Raw genomic sequence first — 27,351 nt, 5'->3', positions numbered from 1 at the left:
TGGGGCCCCTGAGCAGGCAGGGGGGCCCGGTTCCAGCAGTGGGCCCCCCACCGTCATCGGTAGATCAGTTGTATTGGCATTTAGCCGATACAGCTGATCACAATAAATGGGAGAAGGAGCGCAGCGCTCCTTCTCCCATCATGCCCCTGTTAGTGTCGGCGTCTAACGTCGCCAACACTAACAGCGGGCGCGATGACGTCACTGCCCGACACCCGCTGTCAGGAGATCAGCGGGAGCAGCGCAGGAACCAGGATGAAGAGAGGTGAGTATGTATATATTTTTTAATGGGTGCTGCTGCCTTATTACAGGGTCTGACTATGGGGGTGCTGCCTTATTACAGGGTCTGCCTATAGGGGTGCTGCCTTATTACAGGGTCTGCCTATAGGGGTGCTGCCTTCTTACAGGGTCTGCCTATGGGGGGGCTGCCTTATTACAGGGTCTGCCTATGGGGGGCTGCCTTATTACAGGGTCTGCCTATAGGGGTGCTGCCTTCTTACAGGGTCTGCCTATAGGGGTGCTGCCTTCTTACAGGGTCTGACTATGGGGGGCTGCCTTATTCCAGGGTCTGCCTACAAGGGGTGCTGCCTTATTACAGCGTCTGACTATGGGGGTGCTGCCTTATTACAGGGTCTGCCTATAGGGGGCTGCCTTTTTACAGGGTCTGCCTATGGAGGTGCTGCCTTATTACAGGGTCTGAGTATGGGGGCTGCCTTATTACAGGGTCTGACTATGGGGGTTCTGCCTCATTACAGGGTCTGACTATGGGGGTGCTGCCTTATTACAGGGTCTGCCTATGGGGAGTACTGCCTTATTACAGGGTCTGCTCATGGGGGCTGCCTTATTACAGGGTCTGCCTATGGGGCTGCCTTATTACAGGGTCTGACTACAGGGGTGCTGCCTTATTACAGGGTCTGCCTATGGGGGTGCTGCCTTATGCTACAGAGTCTGCCTATGGGGTGCTGCCTTATTACATTGTCTGCCTATGGGGGTACTGCCTTATTACAGGGTCTGCCTATGGGTGCTGCCTCATTAGAGGGTCTGACTATGGGGGTGCTGCCTTATTACAGGGGCTGCCTTTTTACAGGGTCTGACTATGGGGGTGCTGCCTTATTACAGGGGCTGCCTTCTTACAGGGTCTGACTATGGGGGGCTGCCTTATTCCAGGGTCTGCCTACAAGGGGTGCTGCCTTATTACAGCGTCTGACTATGGGGGTGCTGCCTTATTACAGGGTCTGCCTATAGGGGGCTGCCTTTTTACAGGGTCTGCCTATGGAGGTGCTGCCTTATTACAGGGTCTGACTATGGGGGCTGCCTTATTACAGGGTCTGACTATGGGGGTTCTGCCTCATTACAGGGTCTGACTATGGGGGTGCTGCCTTATTACAGGGTCTGCCTATGGGGAGTACTGCCTTATTACAGGGTCTGCTCATGGGGGCTGCCTTATTACAGGGTCTGCCTATGGGGCTGCCTTATTACAGGGTCTGACTACAGGGGTGCTGCCTTATTACAGGGTCTGCCTATGGGGGTGCTGCCTTATGCTACAGAGTCTGCCTATGGGGTGCTGCCTTATTACATTGTCTGCCTATGGGGGTACTGCCTTATTACAGGGTCTGCCTATGGGTGCTGCCTCATTAGAGGGTCTGACTATGGGGGTGCTGCCTTATTACAGGGGCTGCCTTTTTACAGGGTCTGACTATGGGGGTGCTGCCTTATTACAGGGGCTGCCTTTTTACAGGGTCTGACTATGGGGGTGCTGCCTTATTACAGGGGCTGCCTTTTTACATGGTCTGACTATGGGGGTGCTGCCTTATTACAGGGACTGACTATGGGGGTGCTGCCTTATTACAGGGTCTGACTATGGGGGTGCTGCCTTATTACAGGGTCTGACTATGGGGGTGCTGCCTTATTACAGAGCTTTACAAAGCCATCAACAACCTGTCTCCTCCATACATCTGTGACATGGTCTCCCGGTACCCACCTACACGCAACCTCCGATCCTCTCAAGATCTCCTTCTCTACTCCCCTCTCATCTCTTCTTCCCACAACCGCATCCAAGACTTCTCCCGTGTTTCCCCCATACTCTGGAACGCTCTACCCCAACACATCAGACTCTCGCCAACCATACCAAACCACCTGTCCACCACAGGATAAGAAATCACCAGAGGGTACCACAGTAATAATCTCGTTAATATGCCTTTATTACATATATTTGGCAATACATACAATAATCTATATTATTTTTAAAAAAAAATATGAATATATATATGAATAAAAACAAACCGCAGGAATAATATTTGTATGGGGTCCAGAAATTTTAAATTATAACTTAGAAGCCCACCAGGGATAACAAGACCAAATACTGGGGTATATTAGGTGCGTACTGTGTCTTTTATCTCGCCAACCATAGAAACCTTCAAAAAGGACCTGAAGACTCACCTCTTCCGACAAGCCTACAGCCTGCAGCGATCCTGAAGTTACTGAACCGCCGCACAACCTGCCCTACCCTCTCCTAATGTTTCATCACCCATCCCCTGCAGACTGTGAGCCCTCGCGGGCAGGGTCCTCCCTCCTTATGTACCCGTATGCCTTGTTATTTGCTCATGTTTAATGTATTTGTCTATATTTGCCCCGTATTCACATGTAAAGCGCCATGGAATAAATGGCGCTATAAAAATGTATAATAATAATAATTACAGTGTCTGCCTATGGGGGTACTGCCTTATTACAGGGTCTGCCTATGGGGGCTGCCTTATTACAGGGTCTGCCTATGGGGGTGCTGCCTCATTACAGTCTGACTATGGGAGTGCTGCCTTATTACAGTGTCTGCCTATAGGGGTACTGCCTTATTACAGGGTCTGCCTATGGGGGCTGCCTTATTACAGGGTCTGACTATGGGGGTGCTGCCTTATTACAGGGTCTGACTATGGGGGCTGCCTTATTACAGGGTCTGACTATGGGGGTGCTGTCTTATTACAGTGTCTGCCTATGGGGGGTACCACCATATTACAGGGTCTGCCTATGGGGGCTGCCTTATTGCAGGGTCTGACTATAGGGGCTGCCTTATTGCAGGGTCTGACTACAGGGGTGCTGGCTTATTACAGGGTCTGCCTATGGGGGTGCTGCCTTATACTACAGGGTCTGCCTATGGGGTGCTGCCTTATTACAGTGTCGGCCTATGGGGGGTACTGGCTTATTACAGGGTCTGCCTATGGGGGGGTACTGCCTTATTACAGGGCCTGCCTATGGGGCTGCCTTATTACAGGGTCTGACTATGGGGGTGCTGCCTTATTACAGGGTCTGACTAAGGGGGCTGCCTTATTACAGGGTCTGACTATGGGGGTGCTGCCTCATTACAGCATCTGACTATGGGGGTGCTGCCTTATTACAGTGTCTGCCTATGGGGGGTACTGCCTTATTACAGGGTCTGCCTATGGGGGCTGCCTTATTACAGGGTCTGCCTATGGGGGTACTGCCTTATTACAGGGTCTGCCTATGGGGGCTGCCTTATTACAGGGTCTGCCTATGGGGGTGCTGCCTCATTACAGTCTGACTATGGGAGTGCTGCCTTATTACAGTGTCTGCCTATAGGGGTACTGCCTTATTACAGGGTCTGCCTATGGGGGCTGCCTTATTACAGGGTCTGACTATTGGGGTGCTGCCTTATTACAGGGTCTGACTATGGGGGCTGCCTTATTACAGGGTCTGACTATGGGGGTGCTGTCTTATTACAGTGTCTGCCTATGGGGGGTACCACCATATTACAGGGTCTGCCTATGGGGGCTGCCTTATTGCAGGGTCTGACTATAGGGGCTGCCTTATTGCAGGGTCTGACTATAGGGGCTGCCTTATTACAGGGTCTGACTTTGGGGGTGCTGCCTCATTACAGCATCTGACTATGGGGGTGCTGCCTTATTACAGTGTCTGCCTATGGGGGGTACTGCCTTATTACAGGGTCTGCCTATGGGGGCTGCCTTATTACAGGGTCTGCCTATGGGGGGTACTGCCTTATTACAGGGTCTGCCTATGGGGGGTACTGCCTTATTAGTGTCTGCCTTATTACAGGGTCTGACTATGGGGGTGGTGCCTTATTACAGGGTCTGACTATGGGGCTGCCTTATTACAGAGTCTGCCTATGGGGGGTACTGCCTTATTACAGGGTCTGCCTATATGGGGGTGCTGCCTTATTACAGTGTCTGCCTATGGGGGCTGCCTTATGCTATAGAGCTGCCTTATGCTATAAAGTCTGCCTATGGGGAGTGCATTATATTATATTGTGGACTATTTGGTGCATTATGCTACTGTATATGGAGGCTATCTAGGGGGCCATCATACAGTATCGAGATTACAGTGTGGGGGGTCATTATACATTGTTGGAGCCATCAAACAGTTTGAGGGCTACTGGGGAGTCAGTATACTGTGTGGGTGGTAGTATACAGTGAGGGGGCATTATACTGTGTATAAAAGAACCTGAAGACCCACCTCTTCCGACAAGCCTACAACCTGCAGTAACCACCGATCGACCAAACCGCTGCATGACCAGCTCTATCCTCACCTACTGTATCCTCACCCATCCCTTGTAGATTGTGAGCCTTCGCGGGCAGGGTCCTCACTCCTCCTGTACCAGTTATGACTTGTATTGTTTTAAGATTATTGTACTTGTTTTTATTATGTATACCCCTCCTCACATGTAAAGCGCCATGGAATAAATGGCGCTATAACAATAAATAATAATAATAAATAAGAGGGCATCATACTGTGTATAGGGGAGCTGTACAGGGGGGAGACTCGGGACATTATTAAATGTAAAGTGGGCACTTATTGTTATAGGGGAACTCAGGTTACTGTGGCTATCAAAGGGGCACACAGGGCAATATTACTTTCGAGGGGCAAAATATGGGCACTATTTTCTAGGGCACTTGCACCCGGAATTACTATATTGTAGAGAGTTGCTTTAGAATTTAGAAGGCATAGAGAACCACACAGCAGGTGCAGTAATAAGGACACATACGGCAGCAGCGGCTCAGTATTGGGGTATCAGGGGCAGTAATAGGGACACATACGGCAGCAGCGGCTCAGTATTGGGGTATCGGACAGTAATAGGGACCCATACGGCAGCAGCGGCTCAGTATTGGGGTATCAGATGCAGTAATAGGGACACATACGGCAGCAGCGGCTCAGTATTGGGGTATCAGGGGCAGTAATAGGGACACATACGGCAGCAGCGGCTCAGTATTGGGGTATCAGGTGCAGTAATAGGGAAACATACGGCAGCAGCGGCTCAGTATTGGGGTATCAGGGGCAGTAATAGGGACATACGGCAGCAGCGGCTCAGTATTGTGATATCAGGGGCAGTAATAGGGACATACGGCAGCAGCGGCTCAGTATTGGGGTATCAGGGGCAGTAATAGGGACACATATGGAAGCAACGGCTCAGTATTGGGGTATCAGGTGCAGTAATAGGGACACATACGGGATATCGGGAGGATGAGGAGTATTGGGATATCGGCAGGATGAGGAGTTTGTGCAGGTTGGGAATAGATGGTGATGGGACTGGAATATGAGAAGTGAAATGTGTGTTTGTTGTATTCTCTGCAGGTGAGTCGTTGCTGGCAGAAGTTGTCATGTCATTCTGGGCCAGATGGAAAAGATGGGAAAAATGAATGATTCCATCAGAAAGGACGTCAGCAGTAAGTCATTATCTGTAACTGTGCAGTGATCTCTTATATGTTCTGTAGGGCTGGTATCTACCACTGACCATATGGCGGTAATATCCATGTTGGTCTTTATATATAGATTATCTCCAGTAATAGCGCGGTCTTCTGCTGAGGTTCTCCTCCATTATTAGGGCGTGTCACAGAGTTGTAATCAAGGTTACTTGGTTAGGGGCCCACTCAGAAGCTTCGCCCCCCCCAACCCCCCCCCCCCTAGATGAGAACTCTAGCTACGCCTCTGATCTCAGGGGGGAAAAAGATTGTCCAGCAGCTGCTCAATCCTCTCTTCCCATAGAGAACACCTGAACTCTCATATGTATGAGGGAGTCAAGAAAGATTGCGGTCAGCTGAACAACTATACGGCCGACAGCTAAGGTATATCAGTACCTTTAAGTGGAGATTTCTTTTAAAGAGGTGGTTTGGACATTCAAGAGGGGGAGGGGAGGGACGTTGCACTATTTTGGGTTTTATTGTTTTGTATTCATTTTCAGTGTAGTACAGAAGTAGGGAAGGGTTAACAATGTTTCCTCGGATGGGAGAGACATAGTTTGGTGGGGATATTACACTTTTTTTGCCATCCTTGCATTTTTTTCCAAGAAATTCAATTAATATTATGGCAGGAGTACAAGAGATTAATGGGTCGGCGCACCGGTGGGCGTTATTAAAGCCTGAAATGTTTTGTCCCTTCAAGACCCTCCGATTGTCCTGAACATAACTGCTCCATCACCGCTTTATTCTGCAACCGATGTGCAACAACTTTCTTTGGAACACGGATGCAAACATTCACCCATAATTCCATTTTTTGCCTAGTACTCTCTTAATGAAGTGGATCGGGTATGGAGTTCTGGTATCCCCCTTTTTCCATCCTATCTAACATTTTGAGCTCTATATCTATCTATCTCTTAGTGATGAGCACACGTGCTGGGCAGAGGTGTTATCTGAGCATGCATGAGTGCAAACCAAGTATATTCGGCGCACTAGGAAAATATGCTGAAATCCCAGAGCCGGCTTGTCTCACTGCTGTTCGACAGCCACTAGACAAGCAGGGATTGCCTGTTTTTTAGATTGTCCCTCCATGTGTTGTGTCTGTCGAACAGCCGCGAGACAAGCAGCAGCTGGGAATGGAGCATATTATTCGAGCACGCCACAGGCACTCGGTTAGCACCCAAGCATGCTCAGATAACACCTTATCCAAGGACATTCGCTCATCACTACTATCTATCCATTTGATAGCAAGATTACTGGAAACCGGGGCTAGTGGATATCCGAAAATAATAGGCAATATGTCTATAAGAAGTACGGGCACTATGAATGCAGAAAATAACCTTTTCATTTTGATTTAGGCACTGAGGAGAGAACGTACCTCGAGATTTCTCTTCAGAGGATGGGAGAGAAGGGAAAGAACCTGGAGGCTGCAGGTACAGACGGAATTGATACCTGTGGTATCCGGTGTTCGCAGGGGGAGTGGGGCCTTTGTAGACTGATTAGAAAAAAAAGTGGTTTAAGGAAGAATTCGGTCTAATCATCATATCATAGACAAACATGGGATCCCCCAAAATCTGGAGACCGAATCCTCGCTTGCCATATACTATAGACTCCTGTGTGATTCCAGGTTCTCGAGCCCCATTGATAGACCTGTGCGAGGGAAATGTACCGAGTATGATCGCTCATCCTAAAGGCTTTGGGCAACTTTGCAAATACATTTTATTATTTATTTACTTCCTAAATGCAAAATTAAGACATTTTCTTAATAGAAATAAAATATTAAAATATTCCACCACCTTGATGCTACAGAGAATCTGTAAATGCTTTATCTAGATAGATTCTGTGCAAAAATGTTACAAAATCCGTGGGAGCCCTCTCTCACTCTGTCGTTCCCCCTTCTCTTAGTGTTAGGGCTCCCATAGACATCTGTGAAACTCGGCCCGCAAAGCATGGACTGTCCGCAGATACTCGGCAGCCTCCTATATGCCTGTGAGGATGCTGAGTTTGAGTAAGGAGACTCGCGGCCAGTCCGTGCTTGGACCTTACAGATAACAGCAGGGAGGGAATTGTACTCAGATACCATGAATGGAGAGAGGAAAGTATCTTTAGTAGTGATGAGCGAGTGTACTCGTTGCTCGGATTTTCCTGAGCACGCTCGGGTGATCTCTGAGTATTTGTTATTGCTCGGAGATATAGTTTTCATCGCCTCAACAGCATGATTTACGACTGCTGGACAGGCTGAATACATGTGGGAATTCCCTAACAAACAGGCATTCCTCACATGTATTCAGCGTATCTGGATGCCGTAAATCATGCAACTGAGGTGATGAAAACTAAATCTCCGAGCAATAACAAACACTCGGAGGTCACCCGAGCATGCTCAGGAAAACCCAAGCTACCAGTATACTCGCTCACCAAAATCTTTAGGGCTCCTTTCCACTTGCGAGGAAAACGGACGAGTGCAATCTGATAAAAAATCGGATTGCACTCGGACCAATGTTAGTCAATAGGTGTCTTTTCATTTGCGATTTTTTTCTCAGCTGAAATCGGACTGAGAAAAAAATCGCAGCATGCTGCGTATTGCTGCGATTCTCGGACGAGACTCGCCAATGCAAGTCAATGGGTGCAACAAAAAAAAACGCACAGCACTCGCACCATGTGAGTGCTGTCCGATTTTTACGCACCGGTGTCCTTTGAAAAGCCAGCAATTCAGCGCAGTGTACAGTAAAATCACACTGACAGGTTAGATTAGAGTAGATATATACACATGAAATATGTATATATACATATATATATGTCAGGGAGACACCTATATATATATATATATATATATATATTTATATTTAATGCAGCGCTGGATAGCAGAAAAGCCGGTAATTCAATTGCCGGCTTTTGCTATCTCCTTCACAAACCCTGGGAAAATATTCTGAAAAGTTCCCAGGCTCGAGTTCATATGAGGACATCCAGCAGAGGGCGCATCACCATGACTGAAGGTAACTACAGGTCATTGACCTACATTCCATTCATTCCCTGGGGTTTTACAGGCAGGAGCACAGCTGCATTAGCAGAGCTTCTGCTTGTAAAATTAGTTAACCCCTTCAGATGGATTTACAGCGTGGGACGAGACTGATCATCGGAAGGTATGGGATATTGTTGTTTTTTTATTTTACCTTTTTTACAGAACGAGGGTCTTCAGGTGGATTACCAGTATAATAAAATATTCCAACAACCTGTGTCTTTATTTCATTAAAAGACTTTGTAATAATGTGTGTGTGTTTTTTAACCATTACATACTATTGTATTAATAATGGATAGGTGTCATAATTGACGCCTCTCCATTATTAATCTTGCTTAATGTCACCTTACAATAGCAAGGTGACATTAACCCTTCATTACCCCATATCCCACCGCTACACGGGAATGGGAAGAGAGTGGCCAAGTGCCAGAATAGGCGCATCTTCCAGATGTGCCTTTTCTGGGGTGGCTGGGGGCGGATGTTTTTAGCCGGGGGGGGGCAATAACCTTGGACCCTCTCCAGGCTATTAATATCTGCCCTCAGACACTGACTTACCATTCTGGCGAAGAAAATTGCGCGGGAGCCCACGCCAATTTTTTCGACGATTAACCCTTAAATTTAATAGCTACAGCGCCCAAATTTTGCACACACACACTACTAACATTAGTAGTGTGGAATATGCAAAAAAAGGGGATATGAGATGGTTTACTGTATGTAAACCATGTCTCATATCATGTCAGGTTTGTGAAGGAGATAGCAAATGCCGGCAATTGAATTACCGGCTTTTCTGCTATCTAGCGCTGCATTAAATATATATATATATAGGTGTCTCCCTGACATATATATTTGTATATATACCTATTCTATGTGTATACATCTACTCTAATCTAACCTGTCAGTGTGATTTTACTGTACACTGCGCTGAATTACCGGCTTTTCAAAGGACAGCGGTGTGTTAAAATCAGACAGCAATACGGATGTCATATGGATGTTGCGATAAAAAAAAAGTCGCATGACAATCGCATACGTTACATAGTTTTTTTCGGTCCGTAAATCGGACCGTTTTTTTCCTGGCAAGTGGAAAGGAGCCCTTAGTCTCGGGGAGGACAGAGAAAACAGGCTACACCTAAGTAGGAAAGCACAAGGAAATAAGTGCAGGATAGCAGCTGTGCTGATATATAAGCCAATGAAGACCGCATCACCCTGGATATACTCAGATCTCACATCCAGCCTACATTACTGAGAGGGACACTCCCATGAGTAAAACCTGAAACTTGAATCAGACGGCAATATTAAGATATACGGTATATATATATAATAAATAATTTATAATAATAAATCATTTGCATTTAATGTGAAACTAACAAGTCCTCCCTTATCCCAAGCCTCACTCTCTTCTCTTCTCTGCCTAATTGATCGCTGCTCCAGCAGAAGCAAAGAGATAATTACATGTTTTATACCATATTATGTAATAAAGATGTCAGTTTCAGGAGACCATAGAATACTATGAAATCAGAAAATAAAGTTAATTCTTCACAAAGTGAAGGCCACCAAGCACAGATTGGGTTTAGGTGCCTCCAGATCATCAGTGGAGAGCAAGAGAGTCACAAAACAGAAGTGCTGGCCAACTCTAAGGGTATGTTCACACGTTCCTGATTTCCATCCTTTTTTTTTCAGGACTGTTTTTTAAAAAACTGCAGCTCTTGGCAGAAAACGCAGGTCCTTTTTTTGGTCCTTTTTTGATGTGTTTTTTGATCCTTTTTTTTATGCAGTTTTCTATGCAGTTAAAATGGCTGAAAATACCCTAACCCTACCTCTAACCGTACCCCTACCCCTAACCTTACCCCTAACCCTACCCCTAACCCTACCCCTAACCCTATTCTAACCTTAGTGGAAAAAAAAAAAAATTCTTAATTTTTTTTTATTGTCCCTACCTATGGGGGTGACAAAGGGGGGGGGGGGTGTCATTTACTATTTTTATTTATTTTGATCACTGAGATAGGTTATATCTCAGTGATCAAAATGCACTTTGGAACGAATCTGCCGGCCGGCAGATTCGGCGGGCGCACTGCGCATGCCCCCGCCATTTTGCAAGATGGCGGCGCCCAGGGAGAAGACGGCCGGACGGACACCGGGTAAGTATAAGGGGGGGAGATTAGGGCACGGGGGGGGGCATCGGAGCACTGGGGGAGGGGGCATCGGAGCACGGGGCGGTGGGATTGGAGCACGGGGGGGCGGGATCGGAGCACGGGGGGGCAGCCACACTCCGCCCACGCACTTCCGCCCGCTTCCCCGCACTTCCTGCTGCAGCGGTTCGGCACCACAAACCGCAGTAAAACCCGCAGATATTTTTTTCATCTGCGGGTTTTACTGCGGGTTTGACCTCACAATGGAGGTCAATGGGTGCAGAACCGCTGCGGCTCCGAAAAAAGAAGTGACATGGTACTTCTTTTTTCCCGCAGCTATTCAGCGCGTTTTTTTTTTTTATTTTCCGCATTGTGGGCACAGCAGTTCCTGTTTTCCATAGGGTACAATGTAATGTACCCTGCATGGAAAACAGCTGCGGACCCGCAGCGGGAAAATCGCGGCAATTCCGCAAGAAAAAAAGGATCGTGTGAACATGGCCTAAAACACGAGAGCTGGAATCTATTGTTTGCTCCACACTTGTCTTGTTGCACTCGTGTGGATTTATTTTCCTGCATTTTGATCCCATCAAGTTCTTTTTTTTCACAAACAGATTTACCTGTTATTACTCTTCCATTGGGACCTTTTCCAGATAGAAGATCTCTACCCTGTATAAAAAAATGGAGACATGGAGAGATGAATACATTGACGTTGGTTTAAAATAGGCGGCCCAAAGACCGAACCAGGGGACAATAAAAATGTAATTATGAGGTGTCTGTCATGCAGCGGTAAATGGCGAGAGGATTAATGTCATCTCACCCTGTGATAGTCGAAGCATTGTGTCACATCCATCTACACACCAGCCTATAGCTCGGCCACCATGTGTGGCTGCAAGCAGCACCATAGCCCAGGCCTACATTTTGCTGACGTTACTCTTCGGAGCCTTTGGATCTGGGTTTCGGATAGCCATGTTTCGGGACATCAGTATTGCAACAAGTGAATTATAGCTTATCAGTCACAGTTTTTGACCGATATTCCCAAATCCAGTCTCACACTCCTACAGATAAGAGCAAGGTAAGTATGTGCGCCACTTTCCTCACATGGACTGGACTAATGAAGAGGTTTATTGGTGGACGAGTTCTTCCTTCAGCCGGATGAGAGGATTGGACAAAGTTTTCCTACTGGGTCACAGGTGGCTTTAACAGACTACAATTCTGTATGGCACAGTCCTTTACAATATCAAACACATGACTTCTTGTAACATCCATGTCGATGCTCGCTCCTCTGTTTCCACTTCTGTAGCGGGACGGTACTGCACCTTTGTTATGGGCGATGTGGGGCGAAAATACAATAGTGCTATTTAACATGGAACATGAGGGTTATCCTTGATTTGGTTGTTGTTACCTCCTTCTGTAAACCTTGGTTGGGGTTGCCCAGTATATAAACCCCTGCGTCCGTCTCCCATTGCCAGTTATAAGTTCTGCTTTACCTGGTTAACGCACACGTTCACAGCTTCTGTGGCCAAGAGATCGTTCCTGTCTCAGACCTTGGCTCATTTACTGACTATTCTTCCACCTGATTATTTTCTCCCTTAGCCAGGAGGTATGAATACCTTACTGACCATTCCTGACAGCCTGTTCCACTGGCCAGCACCTACTCAGTTTACTCAACCCAGGACAACTGCGCAAGTTCACCTTCCTGGACAAGGGTTAAATAGATGAATGCCAGGGTTCGCCTGGGACCTGATACATGGAGTAGCTAGTGCTAAGCTCGTCTGTGGAAGCCCGAATTTAAAGCGACCCATTGACCACGTACAGATCCACTTTACATCTTCACATGCTTGTGGCAGGGTTTCACACTAGGCAGTCACCTACCACTCGTTTGCTCCATGCTCAAAATATCATACTAAATGTCTAAAGATCTACTTACCGAATGAAGATTAAGTAATGTTATGCCAGGTCAGAGCTGCAGGATGCAGACCCTCTAATTATTTATTTTACTCACTTATATAGCATCAATAATCTGTCAGCGCTTTGCAGGCATCATCATAACTGTCCCCATTGGGGCTCACAATCTACATTCCCTATCAGGATGTCTTTGGTGCGTGGGAGGAATCTGGAGAACCTGGAGGAAACCCACGCAAACACGGGGAGAACATACAAACTCCTTACTGACGTTGTCCTCGGTGTTATTTGAACCCAGGACCCCAGCGCTGCAAGGCTGCAGTGCTGCCCATACCATTAGTAGTCGAGAATAATGATCTACACCAGGTGTTCTACAAGGGCTCATACATAGAGGAGGGCTTTCCCATTTGGGACCCTCATCTTTTAGCTAGAGTAAATGAAAGTTACAAGGCCCTCAGCACCATGCATTTCACCGACAGCCCATTGATTGCAACAGAAATTGTGTAAAACGTACACAAGAATTTTCTGTAAATGTCCTTTAAAAGGAGAGCAGCAGCAAATACCCACATAGGTAGGACTTTCTCTGGTTAGTACAGTAAAGCTCATAGAATAGCATTGCTCCAGTACTCGGCTATTATGTTATGTGGACATGAGGTGGGTGAAGCGGATCAGGGATGTGTATTTGTTTTCCTCGGGCCCAAAAAATAGAGATTTACCTGACTCTAGAAAGTCAAAATTTGTTAGAAGTCTTACAGAGGGATGCGGCACTGTTGAAATCACTACGATATTGGCACGTGATTAGTCAACAGGGTCACAAAAAACGTATTGAGAAAAATAGAGACATGTTAACTGACAAAGCTCTGGGAAGAATCAAATGTGAGGCGACCAGGAAGCCATTATCCTCCAGTGCCGCCATATTCCAGAACTGCAACCTCCCTGGAGGACAGAAGTGCAAGGTGTTCAGTGCTCAGAGACACGGTCGAGGTGAGGAGGCTTAAATGCGAGCACCACTGAGCAAGACACAGAAGGTGAAACCTCAAGACTGGGCCAAGAAGTATCAATGGTTTCATGGACTGACGAGACGGGAGTGACTCTTGACGGACCAGATGGATGGGACCATGTCTGTATGAGTAAGTGGCTGAGACCGCTACTTCCACTTAGACGGGTGGGATAACGCTATAGGCTGATATTATTAAAGATGAGCTAGTTGGACCTTTAGGGTTGAAAATGGACTCAAAATCCTCTCCCAAACCTACTTCCAATTTTTAGACACTTTCTTCCAGCTGTAATACAGTAAAGTCTTCATCCTTCGAGAAAACCATGATTTTTTCTTTATGACAATGTTCCATCAAAGTCTCCACTCCTCGGCTGTCAATAAAGGCCTTAAAGATGAAAGAATATTGACACGGCCCCTTCCTCACTGGACCTAAACCCTACTGAGAACTTAAACGGGAGACCTACAGAGAAGGAAAACTAGTGCGGTCCAAAAAGTTCAAAGTCAACAGATTAATAAATTGACAGACTTCAAGGATGGAAGGGTTATGACTTCTGCAAAAGAAGACCATCTATATTGGTCACTGATATGTTTTTGTTCATTTTGAGTTTTTTTTTTTATATTATTCTCTCTTTAATAGATGAAAACAAACATTTGAGATGGAAATTTTTCATTTTTCATTTTGTTACTTAATTCTGTACACATACAGTTACCCAACAAGTCTGCACACAGATATTCTCCTAAGAAAGATACAATCTCACTTTCTCAAATATTAAGGTTTATTAACTTTATGGATTGACCGATAGCACTGGAGTTGATCTATCATAACATTAAATCATCAAACATACAAATTGCTTGTATAACATCTACACATAAACTACATATATCGCTTTACTACGCTATATTTAGTGGAGCTGTTAAAGCAATGAGAAAAAAAAACAAGAAAAAAAAGAAGCAGTGAAAAAGTGATGGAAGTAAAAAATGAGAAGTATAAGTAAGAAGCAAAAGGCGACTGGAGAATAGAAAGTATTTAATGCAGGGAGAAAAAACAAGCAGCATCACTCAGGAAGTGAAGAGGAGTTACAGAAGTGTGGGAGCGAGCCGAGCTGAGGGGGCAGAAGATGCCGCACACAGGGGATCCCTGACACTGGCAGTGTGGGTGGGCTGCTAGGAAAGCCCCTTGATAAAGGCATAGGAAGGTTCTCCATATATGTAGTGATACAAAGTATCTTAGCTACAGAAGAACTGTGTTTCAATTTTTCGATATTCTCAAAATCTCTGATTGCGGGGAGTGAATGTACTCTATTGAAATCTTGAGATTTTTCTTTCTTCTACAAATTACAAAAAAAGAAAAGGAGTCTTCTCCAAAAGTATGACGTGCTCCTGATGTTCTCCAGTTCTCTGCAAGAATCAAAAGCATTCACCCCTTCATCAAAGCTTAGATCAGTGTTCCCCAAGTCCGGTCCTAAAGAGCCACCAACAGGTCATGCTTTCAGGATTTCCTTAGTATTTCACAGTTGATAATTCCATCACCTGTGCAATACTAAGGAAATCCTGAAAACATGACCTGTTGGTGGCTCTTGAGGACCGGAGTTGGGGAACACTGGCTTAGAGAGATCATCAGCGCCTACGTTACACAAGTGTGCAAGAACCGGGTGGCTCGCGGAGAATATTATAGTCTTCCAGACAGAATTGAAAAAATTTGCCATATTGAAAACCATGGCTAAAACGGAGGCAGCGGTGCTCAAAATTAAAGAAATACCTGGTTAGGAAAACCCTACTAATCTAGAGGGGTTTCCAGCCCTATTAGGCACTTCCCAACTGGGGCTTTACAACGACCCAACCTTGTGGAATTTTCACATTTCTGAAACACCAAGAGTTGAAATCTCCAAGGATTCCTTGCTAACCTCCAAGTGATATCTCTTGTGAGAAGTGTAGGCTTTGTACAGTAACCCCGTATAGAAAAAAACAGAATCTTTTTGCCTAGACGCCGATCCGTTGAGGTTACTTCTGACAATGGCACCTGTCGGGGCTGAGATACTTTAGGCAGCGAGTGAACTGTCAGTTCTTGATATGTTGGAAGCTGGAAAAATGAGGAATAAGACAAAAACCAAATGGTAATGGTTAGCCGCCAAAATGGCAGGTCATGTAGGGGGGAGTTCCTGGCATACAGTGGTTGGTACGCACCAAAAAAAATAGTGAGTCCCCAACAGGGTTAGATGCATAATCTGCTAATATATGCTAGAGTCATTAAAAAGGAAAACCTAGTCAAACCAAGGAAAAAAAAAATTGTCATGAGGTGGTTACAGGGAATCAGTACATGCAGTCCGATCTATGGACAGCCTGGTGTAAAGAAGGAGAAGATGAACAGAATAATATATTGGTTTGCTGGAAAAGATTCAGCATAATATATTATTTATTGAAGTTCCTGCTGTTTTTATGTAAGAGTCGAGAGGGCGGTCCTACTAGTGATTAACAGCCAATCACTAGTAGGCCCACCCACTGGACTCCTGTGAAATAAACACCAGATGTATCAATGAATAAAGTACTGATTGATATACATTTTTCTGGGAAAACAATCTGATCGTCTCCTCCCGCAGATCAGATACCACTTTCATCATGACGGGTTCCCTTTAAATTTACCAGTGGGGTATATGAAATAAAGTTTGCAGCTCAGGTGTCAGGCAGGTGACGTGTTCCTGAACATTTTCTAATATTAGCGACGGAGATCAGTCTATAGGTAACAATGGATCCGGCTGTCTCGTAATCGCAAGTCACAGCTGGCTCGGCCGGGTTATTAAAGTGTAAGCTCTATAGGGCAGAGTGGTATAATGAGGAGCTGGATCTTGGGGAAGCTCTTTCAGTCTCCCACTCCAAGGCCACGTGTGACAAGGAATCTCCCACTCAGACACGTAAGAGAAACAGGAGGAAGACCAGGCGTGGGAGACGGGGAAAGTGGAAAGCAGGAGACAGGGGAGAGGGAGAGTGAGGAGAGGCAGAGGACCACGGAGAGACAGGAGAACGCAAGGGGTGGAGAGAAGGTGACCTCTCATGTGCCAGGAATGGGCCAGAACAAAGTCCTCCAAAACAGATCTAGTACTAACCCTACCCCTGAAAATCACCCACCGTCAAGCTAAAACTCCCTGTTGACTACTCTCAGCCCTCCATTACCCTCGCAGGCGCTCCCCACCCTCCACATCACTTATCCTGATGGTTCCCTTGGTAACTGCAGAGAGTTCGGCTTTTGGGATGAGTCAGGTTGGTGCTGTGAGATTCGCTCCTGCATATGGGACAGGACAATTCTGTATCATCATCATCATCCTCGCCCTTATTGCTGCGACATATGTCCAGAAAGGAGGCTGCAGACATGGGATAGCGTCTCCTCCATAGTGAGCCGGGGTGCAGTGTTTATAGAATGCATATATACAAGCCGCAGAATACAAGGAGCTCAGTTTACAGCTCTTCGACAAGACTTACGATCTTTTACTTCAGGAAGCATCCTTTCATTGATGACAGCAAGGGTCGCCTTTAAAAGGGGTTGTCCACTACATTGTTTATATTAAAAATGGGCAAAATTTAACAGATCATCACTAGGTATTAGCAGACCCAAAGATCTTCAGGTTTGTCCAAACGTAAGTCCAACGTTCGGGTCTGGTACCAGACCGCTACGCAAACTTGAACCCCATAGAAGTCAATGGGGACCCAACCTTTGGTGCTGTAAAGAAGCATAGTTCCTCTGTTCTCCTGAAACTCTGAACACTAAAACGAACTTACAGGAGAAGTTCATGTTCGGGATTCAGCACCGATCTCCCATCACTCCTCTGCAATGCTGCCGCTGCTCCCCTCCAGCTTTTGCACTTCCTCATCAAGGCTGCAGTAAAGGTGACAGCTGATTGGCCGCAGTGGTCACATGATGCCCCTGCTAGAAAAATAAGGGAGGAGATCGGAAGGTGGAAACAGGCAGGGAACTGGAGGATCAGTGGTAGGTGAGTATTTGTTCTTTTTTTGTTTTATGGCCTAGTTTTTATATAAAAATACATAGTGGACAAACCCTTTAAAATAGTGGACAACCTTTTTAAAGAGAACCTAACACTTGATTCATACCTGGCCACAGTAAGTGGGCGTTCAAGAGCAAACATACTTTAAAAAGCCGTCCAGGGATGACGAGTCCAAGAGGCAGGCAGCCTTGGCGGCTTCTCATCTACACTGGCGGGTCTCTCCACACACATACATATGGAGAGGCTCGACACAAAAGGGGAGCAGTCCAGGACCTGCCTCTTGGACTAATCACCCTACTGGTATCATCCCTGGCCGGCTTTTTAAAGTATGTTTTCTCTGGAATGCCGCAGATTCCGCCAGCAAGGATCAGCTGTCAGGTTTCCTTTGAAGCAGTTCTGTAATATCTAAGGTTTGGATTAGCTTCTGCAGAACCTCTTTTAAAGAAAGGTAACAAGCTTTGATTATTATTCACTTATTGCATATTTGTAAACTGTCCTCAAATGTTAGGGGAGGCTATAAGAAAAGGAAAGACGATCCCGGACTGCCAAAAAAGTTTGAAAACAAATCTTGGGCACAGACTTAAAAAAAGGTATCCTGTACATTTATGGTATGGTTTAGTGGCTTGCGAAAGTATTCACACCCTTGGCTTTTTACCACATTTATTACATTATCAACTCTGTTTAAATAATGTAATCTGATTTGTGTGTGAAGCATCAGCACTAAATAGTCTACGTTGGTGAAGTGAAAAAATATAGGCATCAATTAAATTTATAGGGTCAAGTAGATAAAATGTAATTTTTTTATATACACTGCTCAAAAAATAACGGGAACACTAAAATCCCACATCCTAGATATCTCTGAATGAAATATTTCAGTTGCAAATTTTTTTCATTGCATAGTGGAATGTGTTCAGAATAAAACATAACAATTCAATGTAAATCAAATTAATATCCCATGGAGGTCTAGATTTGGAATGATACTCAAAATCAAAGTGGAAAATCAAATTACAGGCTGATCCAACTTCAGCAGGAATGCCTCATGAGAACGGAAAGATGCTCAGTATTGTGTGTGGCCTCCACGTGCCTGTATTTCCTCCCTACAATGCCTGAGCATGCTCCTGATGAGGCGACGGATGGTCTCCTGAGGGATCTCCTCCCAGACCTGGACTAAAGCATCCGCCAACTCCTGGACAGTCTGTGGTGGAACGTGACGTTGGTGGATGGCGTGAGACATGATGTCCCAGATGTGTTCAATCGGATTCAGGTCTGGGGAATGGGCGGGCCAGTCCATAGCTTCAATGCCTTCATCTTGCAGGAACTGCTAAGACAATCCAGCAACATGAGGTCTGGCATTGTCCTGCATTAGGAGGAACCCAGGGCCAACCGCACCAGCATATGGTCTCACAAGGGGTCTGAGGATCTCATCTCGGTACCTAATGGCAGTCGGGCTACCTCTGGCGAGCACATGGGAGGGCTGTACAGCTCACCATAGAAAAGCCACCCTACACCATTACTGACCCACTGCCGAACCGGTCATGCTGAAGGATGTTACAGGCAGCAGATCGCTCTCCACGGCGTCTCCAGACTCTGTCACGTCTGTCACATGTGCTCAGTGTGAACCTGCTTTCATCTGTGAAGAGCACAGGGAGCCAGTGGCGAATTTGCCAATCCTGGTGTTCTGTGGCAAATGGCAAGCGTCCTGCACGTTGTTGGGCTGTGAGCACAACCCCCATCTGTGGACGTCGGGCACTCAGATCATCCTCATGGAGTTGGTTTCTAACCGTTTGTGCTGAGACATGTACATTTGTGACCTGCCGGAGGTCATTTTGCAGGGCTCTGGCAGTGCTCCTCCTGTTCCTCCTTGCACAAATGCGGAGGTAGTAGTCTTGCTGCTGGGTTGTTGCCCTACTGCGGCTCCCTCCACGTCTCCTGGTGTACTGGCCTGTCTCCTGGTAGTGCCTCCAGCCTCTGGACACTACGCTGACAGACACAGCAAGCCTTCTTGCTACAGCTCGCATTGATGTGCCATCCTGGATGAGCTGCACTACCTGAGCCACTTGTGTGGGCTGTGGAGTCCGTCTCATGCTACCACGAGTGTGAAAGCACAACCAACATTCAAAAGTGACCAAAACATCAGCCAGAAAGCATTGGTACTGAGACGTGGTCCCCACCTGCAGAACCACTCCTTTATTGAGTGTGTCTTGATAATTGGCAATAATTTCCATCTGTTGTCTATTCCATTTGCACAACAGCATGTGAAATTGATTGTCAAACAGTGTTGCTTCCTAAGTGAACAGTTTGATTTCACAGAAGTTTGATTTACTTGGAGTGATATTCTTGTTTAAGTGTTCCCTTTATTTTTTTAACTATATATATATATATATATATATATATATATATATATATATATATATATATATATATATATATATATATATACACACACCATATTTTCCGGATTATAAGATGCACTTTTTCCCCCAAAATTTGTGGGGGAAATGGGGGTGCGTCTTATAATGCGGATATACCTTATCGGCGTGCCGCTGCGGGTGTCCCGGTGGTGGTGAGGCGCTGTGTCCACAGTGGCGGTGCAGTGCTGCGCTGTGTCCCCGGTGCGGGCTTTGCCGACATTTCAGCGCTGAGATCTCATTTCCCGAGATCTCCAAAATCTCGATCTGCGCATGCGCCGCCTCTTGGCAGCCATTTTCCCGGAGTCCACTGCCACACAGGAGTCAGGAAACCATGGAAGAACTCGCGGGGGGGGGCTCTGGCCTTTCACAAAATGTCGGCAGAGCCACCCGCAGCACCGGGGACATAGCACAGCACCGCCACTGTGGACACAGCACAGCACTGCCACTGGGGACACAGAGCAGCACTGTCACCGGGACACAGGACAGCACCGCCACTGGGACACCCGCAGCAGCGTGCCGCACTTTGAACACCCACTCATCACAGCCTGCGGCAATGCTCCACTCTAGCATCCTCCACCAGAGACCTTGGGACCCCAGCCACCACACCCGGTAATCAGTAAGACGCATGGATTATAAGAAGCACCACCATTTTATTGAAAAAAAAGTTTTTTTTTCCCCTTTCTCCTCAAAATTTGGGGGTTCGTCTTATAATCCGGAGCGTCTTATAAAAAAATACGGTATATACACACACACACACACACACACAATCATTTACAAAACCAAGCAGCCCAGTGGTGCCATGTATTACGACTGTTCATTGACCCTTATAATGCTGAAGCTGCTGTGGAACCTCTTTGATCCAGAACTGGAAGTGAACAACTGTTTAGATTCAGGTAGTCAATTTCTTCCTCTTAAAAATGCGTTTGATGGCAAGTGATTTGTAATTACTCTTTAATGCCTGTGTTCACACGCAGTGGTCAAGCTGCGGCTTTTAGCTGTAACAGCCCCGTAGTGCTGAGGTCTTTTTACCTTTTTCCTGCACAGTCACTTAATATTGCAAAGAAACAGCTGTTCCGATGGTAATGGCTGCTCAGACTTTCAGGTAACAGCTGTTTCATTTAGAGACTAAGTGACTGTGCTCGGAAATGGTAAAAGTGATAAAAAAAGAAAGCAGTACAGGGATGTTTTGGCTAAAAAGCACCAATGACTGCTGCGTGTGAACACTGCCAAAGAGTGTCAGCAGCCACTGACCTCATCCCCCCAGTGCTTCACAAACAGGAAGACATAGTTTCTTGAAAAGTGGAAGCATTTTGAAACCACAGCAACACAACCACAGGTATAGACCACAGAGTGGGGTCAATGGGAGCTGAGGACCACAGGGCATAAAAGTCACCAACTCTCTGCTGACTCCATAACGGCAGAGTCAAGATTTCCTCTGGTATTAACATCAGTACAAACACAGCGCCCCCGCCACGAGATTCATGGCCAAGCAGCTGCATGCAGCCGTACATCACCAAGCACAATGCCGAGCGTCAGATGGAGTGGGGTAAAGCCGCCACCACTGGACTCTGGAGGAAGCCTGTCCTGTGCAGTGACGGATCATTTATATATCTGGCGTAGATGAGGGATAATGCCATGATGCTGTTTTTCGGGTGTCAGACAAGACCCCTTAATTCTAGGGAAGGGAAATCCTAATGGTTCAGCACAAGACATTTTGGACAACTGCAGCTTCCAGCTATGTGGGAACAGATTGGGGAAGACCATTTTCTGTTTCCCATGACTGTGCCCAGTGCGCAAGCTCCATAAAGACATGGTTGGGGGAGTTTGGTGCAAGAACCCGAATGGCCGCTCAGAGCCCGGACCTAAACACCAGCCAACACCTTTGGGATGAACTAGAACAGAGATTGTGACCCTGATCTCTCCCCAACATCAGGGCCTGACCACACAAATGCTCTTCTGGGTTAAGGGGCAAAAATTCCCACAGACGCCTCCAAAATCTTGGACAAGAGTGGAAGCTGTTATAGCTGCAAAGGAACCGACTAATCATCAATGTCTGTGGATGAAGAACGGGAGGTCAAAAAAAGCTCCTGTAGGTGTAGAGTGTGGTGTCCCGATAGTGTATGATATGAGCACATTTCGGGTGCCAATTTTAGATTTACTGCTCCCTCCACAGCCAGGAGCAGGTGTCAGAAACATCAGTGATAATTATGATGGCTGCCTTCTATCCGTGGTGTGAAGATGATTTGCACATAATCAGCTTCTCCTAGGTCTTAAAAAAAAAAAGGAAAAAAAAAAATCATTGAAATGAAACAATCTTATTTTACCAATGCCCGGAATAATTATTCTAGCAATGTCAACTCGCAAGAATATCTCATTAACCCCCGATGGGAGGAGCAATATCAGTAATTACTGCAGGGAGAGACAATAAAAAGAGGTGGGTAACAGGTTGCCACAATTATAAGCCATTATCTTCTATTGTCACCATTAGTCTGTGATCGGAAAATGTAAAAATAATCGGAGTGATCTGGTTTTAATCTTCCCCCCATTTATTAGATTGAGGGATGTATTATGTCACAGTAGTGTCTATTATTCCACTTGTCTCCTTGCTTTATATACTTCTCTTATTCCAGGGTGTGTTTACAGATAATAGTTTATTATGGTGTGAATTATTATTGTTGCAGCGTGAAGACCGAATTTAGACTTCATAGGTTTCCTTTATAGACTTGTTGTTCTTCTGTTAAAAAATACTATGAATTTCATGTTTTCATTCATATATTATGTGTTGTTCCTACAGAGAAGCCAAGGCTAAAACCTAAACAAAAAAAACCCACAAAAACCCCAAACTCCGGAATTGAAAAATTGTATGGTGCATGTATCATGTACTATTAACGTTCTGCTAACCATTTGAAACAATGGGCCGGACACATCAAGACTAGCATTGTTCACGTGGGCTGCAGTCAGACATCTTTTCGTGCCTCAGGGGCACCAGACGAGTGGCAGACACCCCCGAGTTCTCCTCGCCACAAATCCTACTCCGGTCACTGCTTGGAGTAAGATTTATGGCGTAGTGAACGCTGCTGCTTGTCATGAATTTGACGTCCTTCCCCAGCTCTGCCCACCGTGTGATAAAAGCGTGAGAACATCAGAAGTCTCATCATTTTAGCGCAGCTGCCAGTTGCGACAAAATTATGCGACTTTTTCAAAAATTTCAGTGGTGTAAAAACTTTGATGAATCTGGCCCAATGTTTTTTTGGCAAAACAAACAAAATAAATCAAGGAAAATGATGTTCAAGAATAAATTGTATTTTTAATTTTTTTTAAAAAGTTTTTTTTTTTTTACCCAAATGCAGTATGCTATAGGTGCTGCATTTTTAAAAGTGTTTTTTCAGGATAGAAAAACTCTGAAGGAGTTATATGCAAAAGAAAAAAACATATACAGGTGCTTCTCACAAAATTAGAATATCATCAAAAAGTTAATTTATTTCAGTTCTTCAATACAAAAAGTGAAACTCATATATTATATAGTCATTACAGAGTGATGTATTTCACATGTTTATTTCTGTTAATGTTGATGGTTATGGCTTACAGCCAATGAAAACCCAAAAGTCGTTATCTCAGTGAATTAGAATAATTAATAAACACCGGTAAAGGCTTCCTAAGTGTTTAAAAAGGTCCCTTAGTCTGTTTCTGTAGCTCCACAATCATGGGGAAGACTGCTGACTTGGCAGATGTCCAGAAGGCAGTCATTGACACACTCCACAAGGAGGGTAAGCCACAAAAGGTCATTGCTAAAGAAGCCGGCTGTTCAGAGATTGCTGTATCTAAGCATATTAGTGGAAGGAAAAAGTGCGGTAGAAAAAGGTGCACAAGCAACCGGGATAACCGCAGCCTTGAAAGGATTGTTAAGAAAAGGCCATTCAAAATTTTTTGGGAGATTCACAAGGAGTGGACTGCTGCTGGAGTCATTGCTTCAAGAGCCGCCACACACAGACGTATCCAGGACATGGGCTACAAGTGTCACATTCCTTGTGTCAGCCACTCATGACCAATAGAAAACGCCAGAAGCGTCTTACCTGGGCCAAGGAGAAAAAGAACTGGACTGTTGCTCAGTGGTCCAAGGTGTTGTTTTCAGATGAAAGTAAATTTTGCATTTCATTTGGAAATCAAGGTCCCAGAGTCTGTAGGAAGAGTGGAGAGGCCACAATCCAAGCTGCTGGAGGTCTAGTGTCAAGTTTCCACAATCAGTGATGGTTTGGGGAGCCATGTCATCTGCTGGTGTAGGTCCACTGTGTTTTATCACCACCAAAGTCAACGCAGCCATCTACCAGGAAATTTTAGAGCACTTCATGCTTCCCTCTGCCGACAAGCTTTTTGGAGATGGAAATGTCATTCTCCAGCAGGATTTGGCCCCTGTCCACACTGCCAAAAGTACCAATACCTGGTTTACGAACAACAGTATCACTGTGCTTCATTGGCCAGCAAACTCGGAGTATTGTCAAGAGGAAGATGAGAGACACCAGACCCAACAATGCAACACCAGACCCAACAATGCAGATGAGCTGAAGGCTGCTATCAAAGCAACCTGGGCTTCCATAACCCCTCAGCAGTGCCACAGGCTGATCACCTCCATGCCACGCCGCATTGATGCAGTAATTGATGCAAAGGAAGCCGCGACCAAGTATTGAGTGCATTTACTGAACATACATTTCAGTAGGCCAACATTTCAGATTTTAAAATCATTTTTCAAGCTGGTGTTGGAGAGTATTCTAATTTACTGAGATAATGATGTTTGGGTTTTCATTGGCTGTAAGCCATAATCATCAACATTAACAGAAATAAATACATGAAATAGATCACTGTGTTTGTAATGACTATAATATAAGATTCACTTTTTGTATTGAAAAACTGATATAAATTAACTTTTTGATGATATTCTAATTTTGTGGCAAGCACCTGTATGTATATATATATCTGATTTATCAGCTCAAACTATTGGACAGGTTCCCAGTCACCTGTATGTCGGCGAGCACCCAGTGTCTCCAGTGCTTGGATTTCGGATTTTGTCTGCTGGGAGCATCTGGATCGACCATTATCAGAATATAGACCTTATCCTAGAATGAGAGAAGAAGAAAATGTAAAGTTCTATTTGTTTTAGAAAATTAACACTTTAAACAGAACCAATCCCTCTTCTAAAACAGATCAGAATTTATAACGTCAAAAGGGGTTTTCCACAACTCAGACAACCCATTCTCAATCATGTTTCCCCACGTAAAATAACACTAAGGGCTCACACGAGCATCTACATCAGACGAGTGATATAGGATGCCACTCACCCATTCAAATCTATGGATGCGTGGAAAACGAACTGCACTTGGTTGACATTTGAGTGCAGTTCAATTTACGAGGACTCACACAATGGAGAAGATGGAGAAATTTTGTTCTCCATCTTCTCACCTATCATGATTACGGAGTGGGACAGAACGACAGAGAGGTGAGGAATATTGTTGTTTTTTTATTTTTGGTTTATTACAGGAGACGAGGGCTTCGGTGGAATTAGGCATTAGGTGAGTATAACTGTGTTTGTAATTTTTAAATAAAAAATGGAAACGTGTGTTTTTTATTTCTGATAAAATACTTTATTCTTGCTGTGTGCTTATTTACCAAGTAAGTATAGGATTAGTAATGGATAGATGTCTTTTAGACCCTTCTCCATTACTAAGCCGTGAGCTTGATGTCACCTGACAATACAAAGATGACATCAACCCCACAAATATGAACCCCACTTGCTAAAGCTACAGGGCAAGTGGGAAGAGACAAGCAAAGCGCCAGAATTGGTGCATCTAATAGATGTGCCTTTTCTGGGCAGCTGCGGGCTGCTATTTTTAGGCTTGGGGGGGCCTATATCAAAGGCCCCTTACTAGCCTTAGAATACCAGCCCCCAGGTGTCAACTTTGTTGTGGAGACCCCACAACATTTTTTTTTTATTATTTATTTAAATAATTTAACCCCTTCATGACCCAGCCTATTTTGACCTTAATGACCTGGCCGTTTTTTGCAATTCTGACCAGTGTCCCTTTATGAGGTAATAACTCAGGAACGCTTCAACGGATCCTAGCGGTTCTGAGATTGTTTTTTCGTGACATATTGGGCTTCATGTTAGTGGTAAATTTAGGTCAATAAATTCTGCGTTTATTTGTGATAAAAACGGAAATTTGGCGAAAATTTTGAAAATTTCGCAATTTTCACATTTTGAATTTTTATTCTGTTAAACCAGAGAGTTATGTGACACAAAATAGTTAATAAATAACATTTCCCACATGTCTACTTTACACCAGCACAATTTTGGAAACAAAATTTTTTTTTGCTAGGAAGTTATAAGAGTTAAAATTTGACCAGCGATTTCTCATTTTTACAACGAAATTTACAAAACCATTTTTTTTAGGGACCACCTCACATTTGAAGTCAGTTTGAGGGGTCTATATGGCTGAAAATACCCAAAAGTGACACCATTCTAAAAAATGCACCCCTCAAGGTGCACAAAACCACATTCAAGAAGTTTTTTAACCCTTCAGGTGCTTCACAGCAGCAGAAGCAACATGGAAGGAAAAAATGAACATTTAACTTTTTAGTCACAAAAATTATCTTTTAGCAACATTTTTTTTATTTTCCCAATGGTACAAGGAGAAACTGAACCACGAAAGTTGTTGTCCAATTTGTCCTGAGTACGCTGATACCTCATATGTGGTGGTAAACCACTGTTTGGGCGCACGGCAGGGCTTGGAAGGGAAGGAGCGCCATTTGACTTTTTGAATGAAAAATTGGCTCCACTCTTTAGCGGACACCATGTCACGTTTGGAGAGCCCCCGTGTGCCTAAAAATTGGAGCTCCCCCACACGTGACCCCATTTTGGAAACTAGACGCCCCAAGGAACTTATCTAGATGCATAGTGAGAACTTTGAACCCCCGGGGGCTTCACAAATTGATCCGTAAAAATGAAAAAGTACTTTTTTTTCACAAAAAAATTCTTTTAGCCTCAATTTTTTTCATTTTCACATGGGTAACAGGATAAAATGGATCCTAAAATTTGTTGGGCAATTTCTCATGAGTACGCCGATACCTCACATGTGGGGGTAAACCACTGTTTGGGCACATGGTAAGGTTCGGAAGGGAAGGAGCGCCATTTGACTTTTTGAATGAAAAATTATCTC

The 27,351-nt window shown here is 45.0% G+C and overlaps 1 protein-coding gene across 2 annotated transcripts in view; it reads right to left on the bottom strand.

Annotated features, from left to right (window-relative positions):
* Positions 1 to 27,351, bottom strand: part of PEBP4 (phosphatidylethanolamine binding protein 4) — a 118,408-nt gene that overhangs the window by 1,708 nt on the left and 89,349 nt on the right. For both annotated transcript variants that reach the window (XM_069766955.1, XM_069766956.1), the window contains exons 4-6: positions 25,156 to 25,254; positions 11,456 to 11,504; positions 7,075 to 7,191 (exon numbers count right to left, since the gene is read on the bottom strand). In XM_069766955.1, coding sequence (XP_069623056.1) covers positions 7,075 to 7,191; positions 11,456 to 11,504; positions 25,156 to 25,254 — 265 coding nt within the window. The remainder of the gene's footprint in view (positions 1 to 7,074; positions 7,192 to 11,455; positions 11,505 to 25,155; positions 25,255 to 27,351) is intronic.

The sequence above is a fragment of the Ranitomeya imitator genome, chromosome 4 (genome assembly GCF_032444005.1).
Source record: "Ranitomeya imitator isolate aRanImi1 chromosome 4, aRanImi1.pri, whole genome shotgun sequence".
Classification (NCBI taxonomy): Eukaryota; Metazoa; Chordata; class Amphibia; order Anura; family Dendrobatidae; genus Ranitomeya; species Ranitomeya imitator.
Note: the sequence above shows the minus strand (reverse complement) of the source record. Positions and strands in the feature narration are given on the sequence as shown.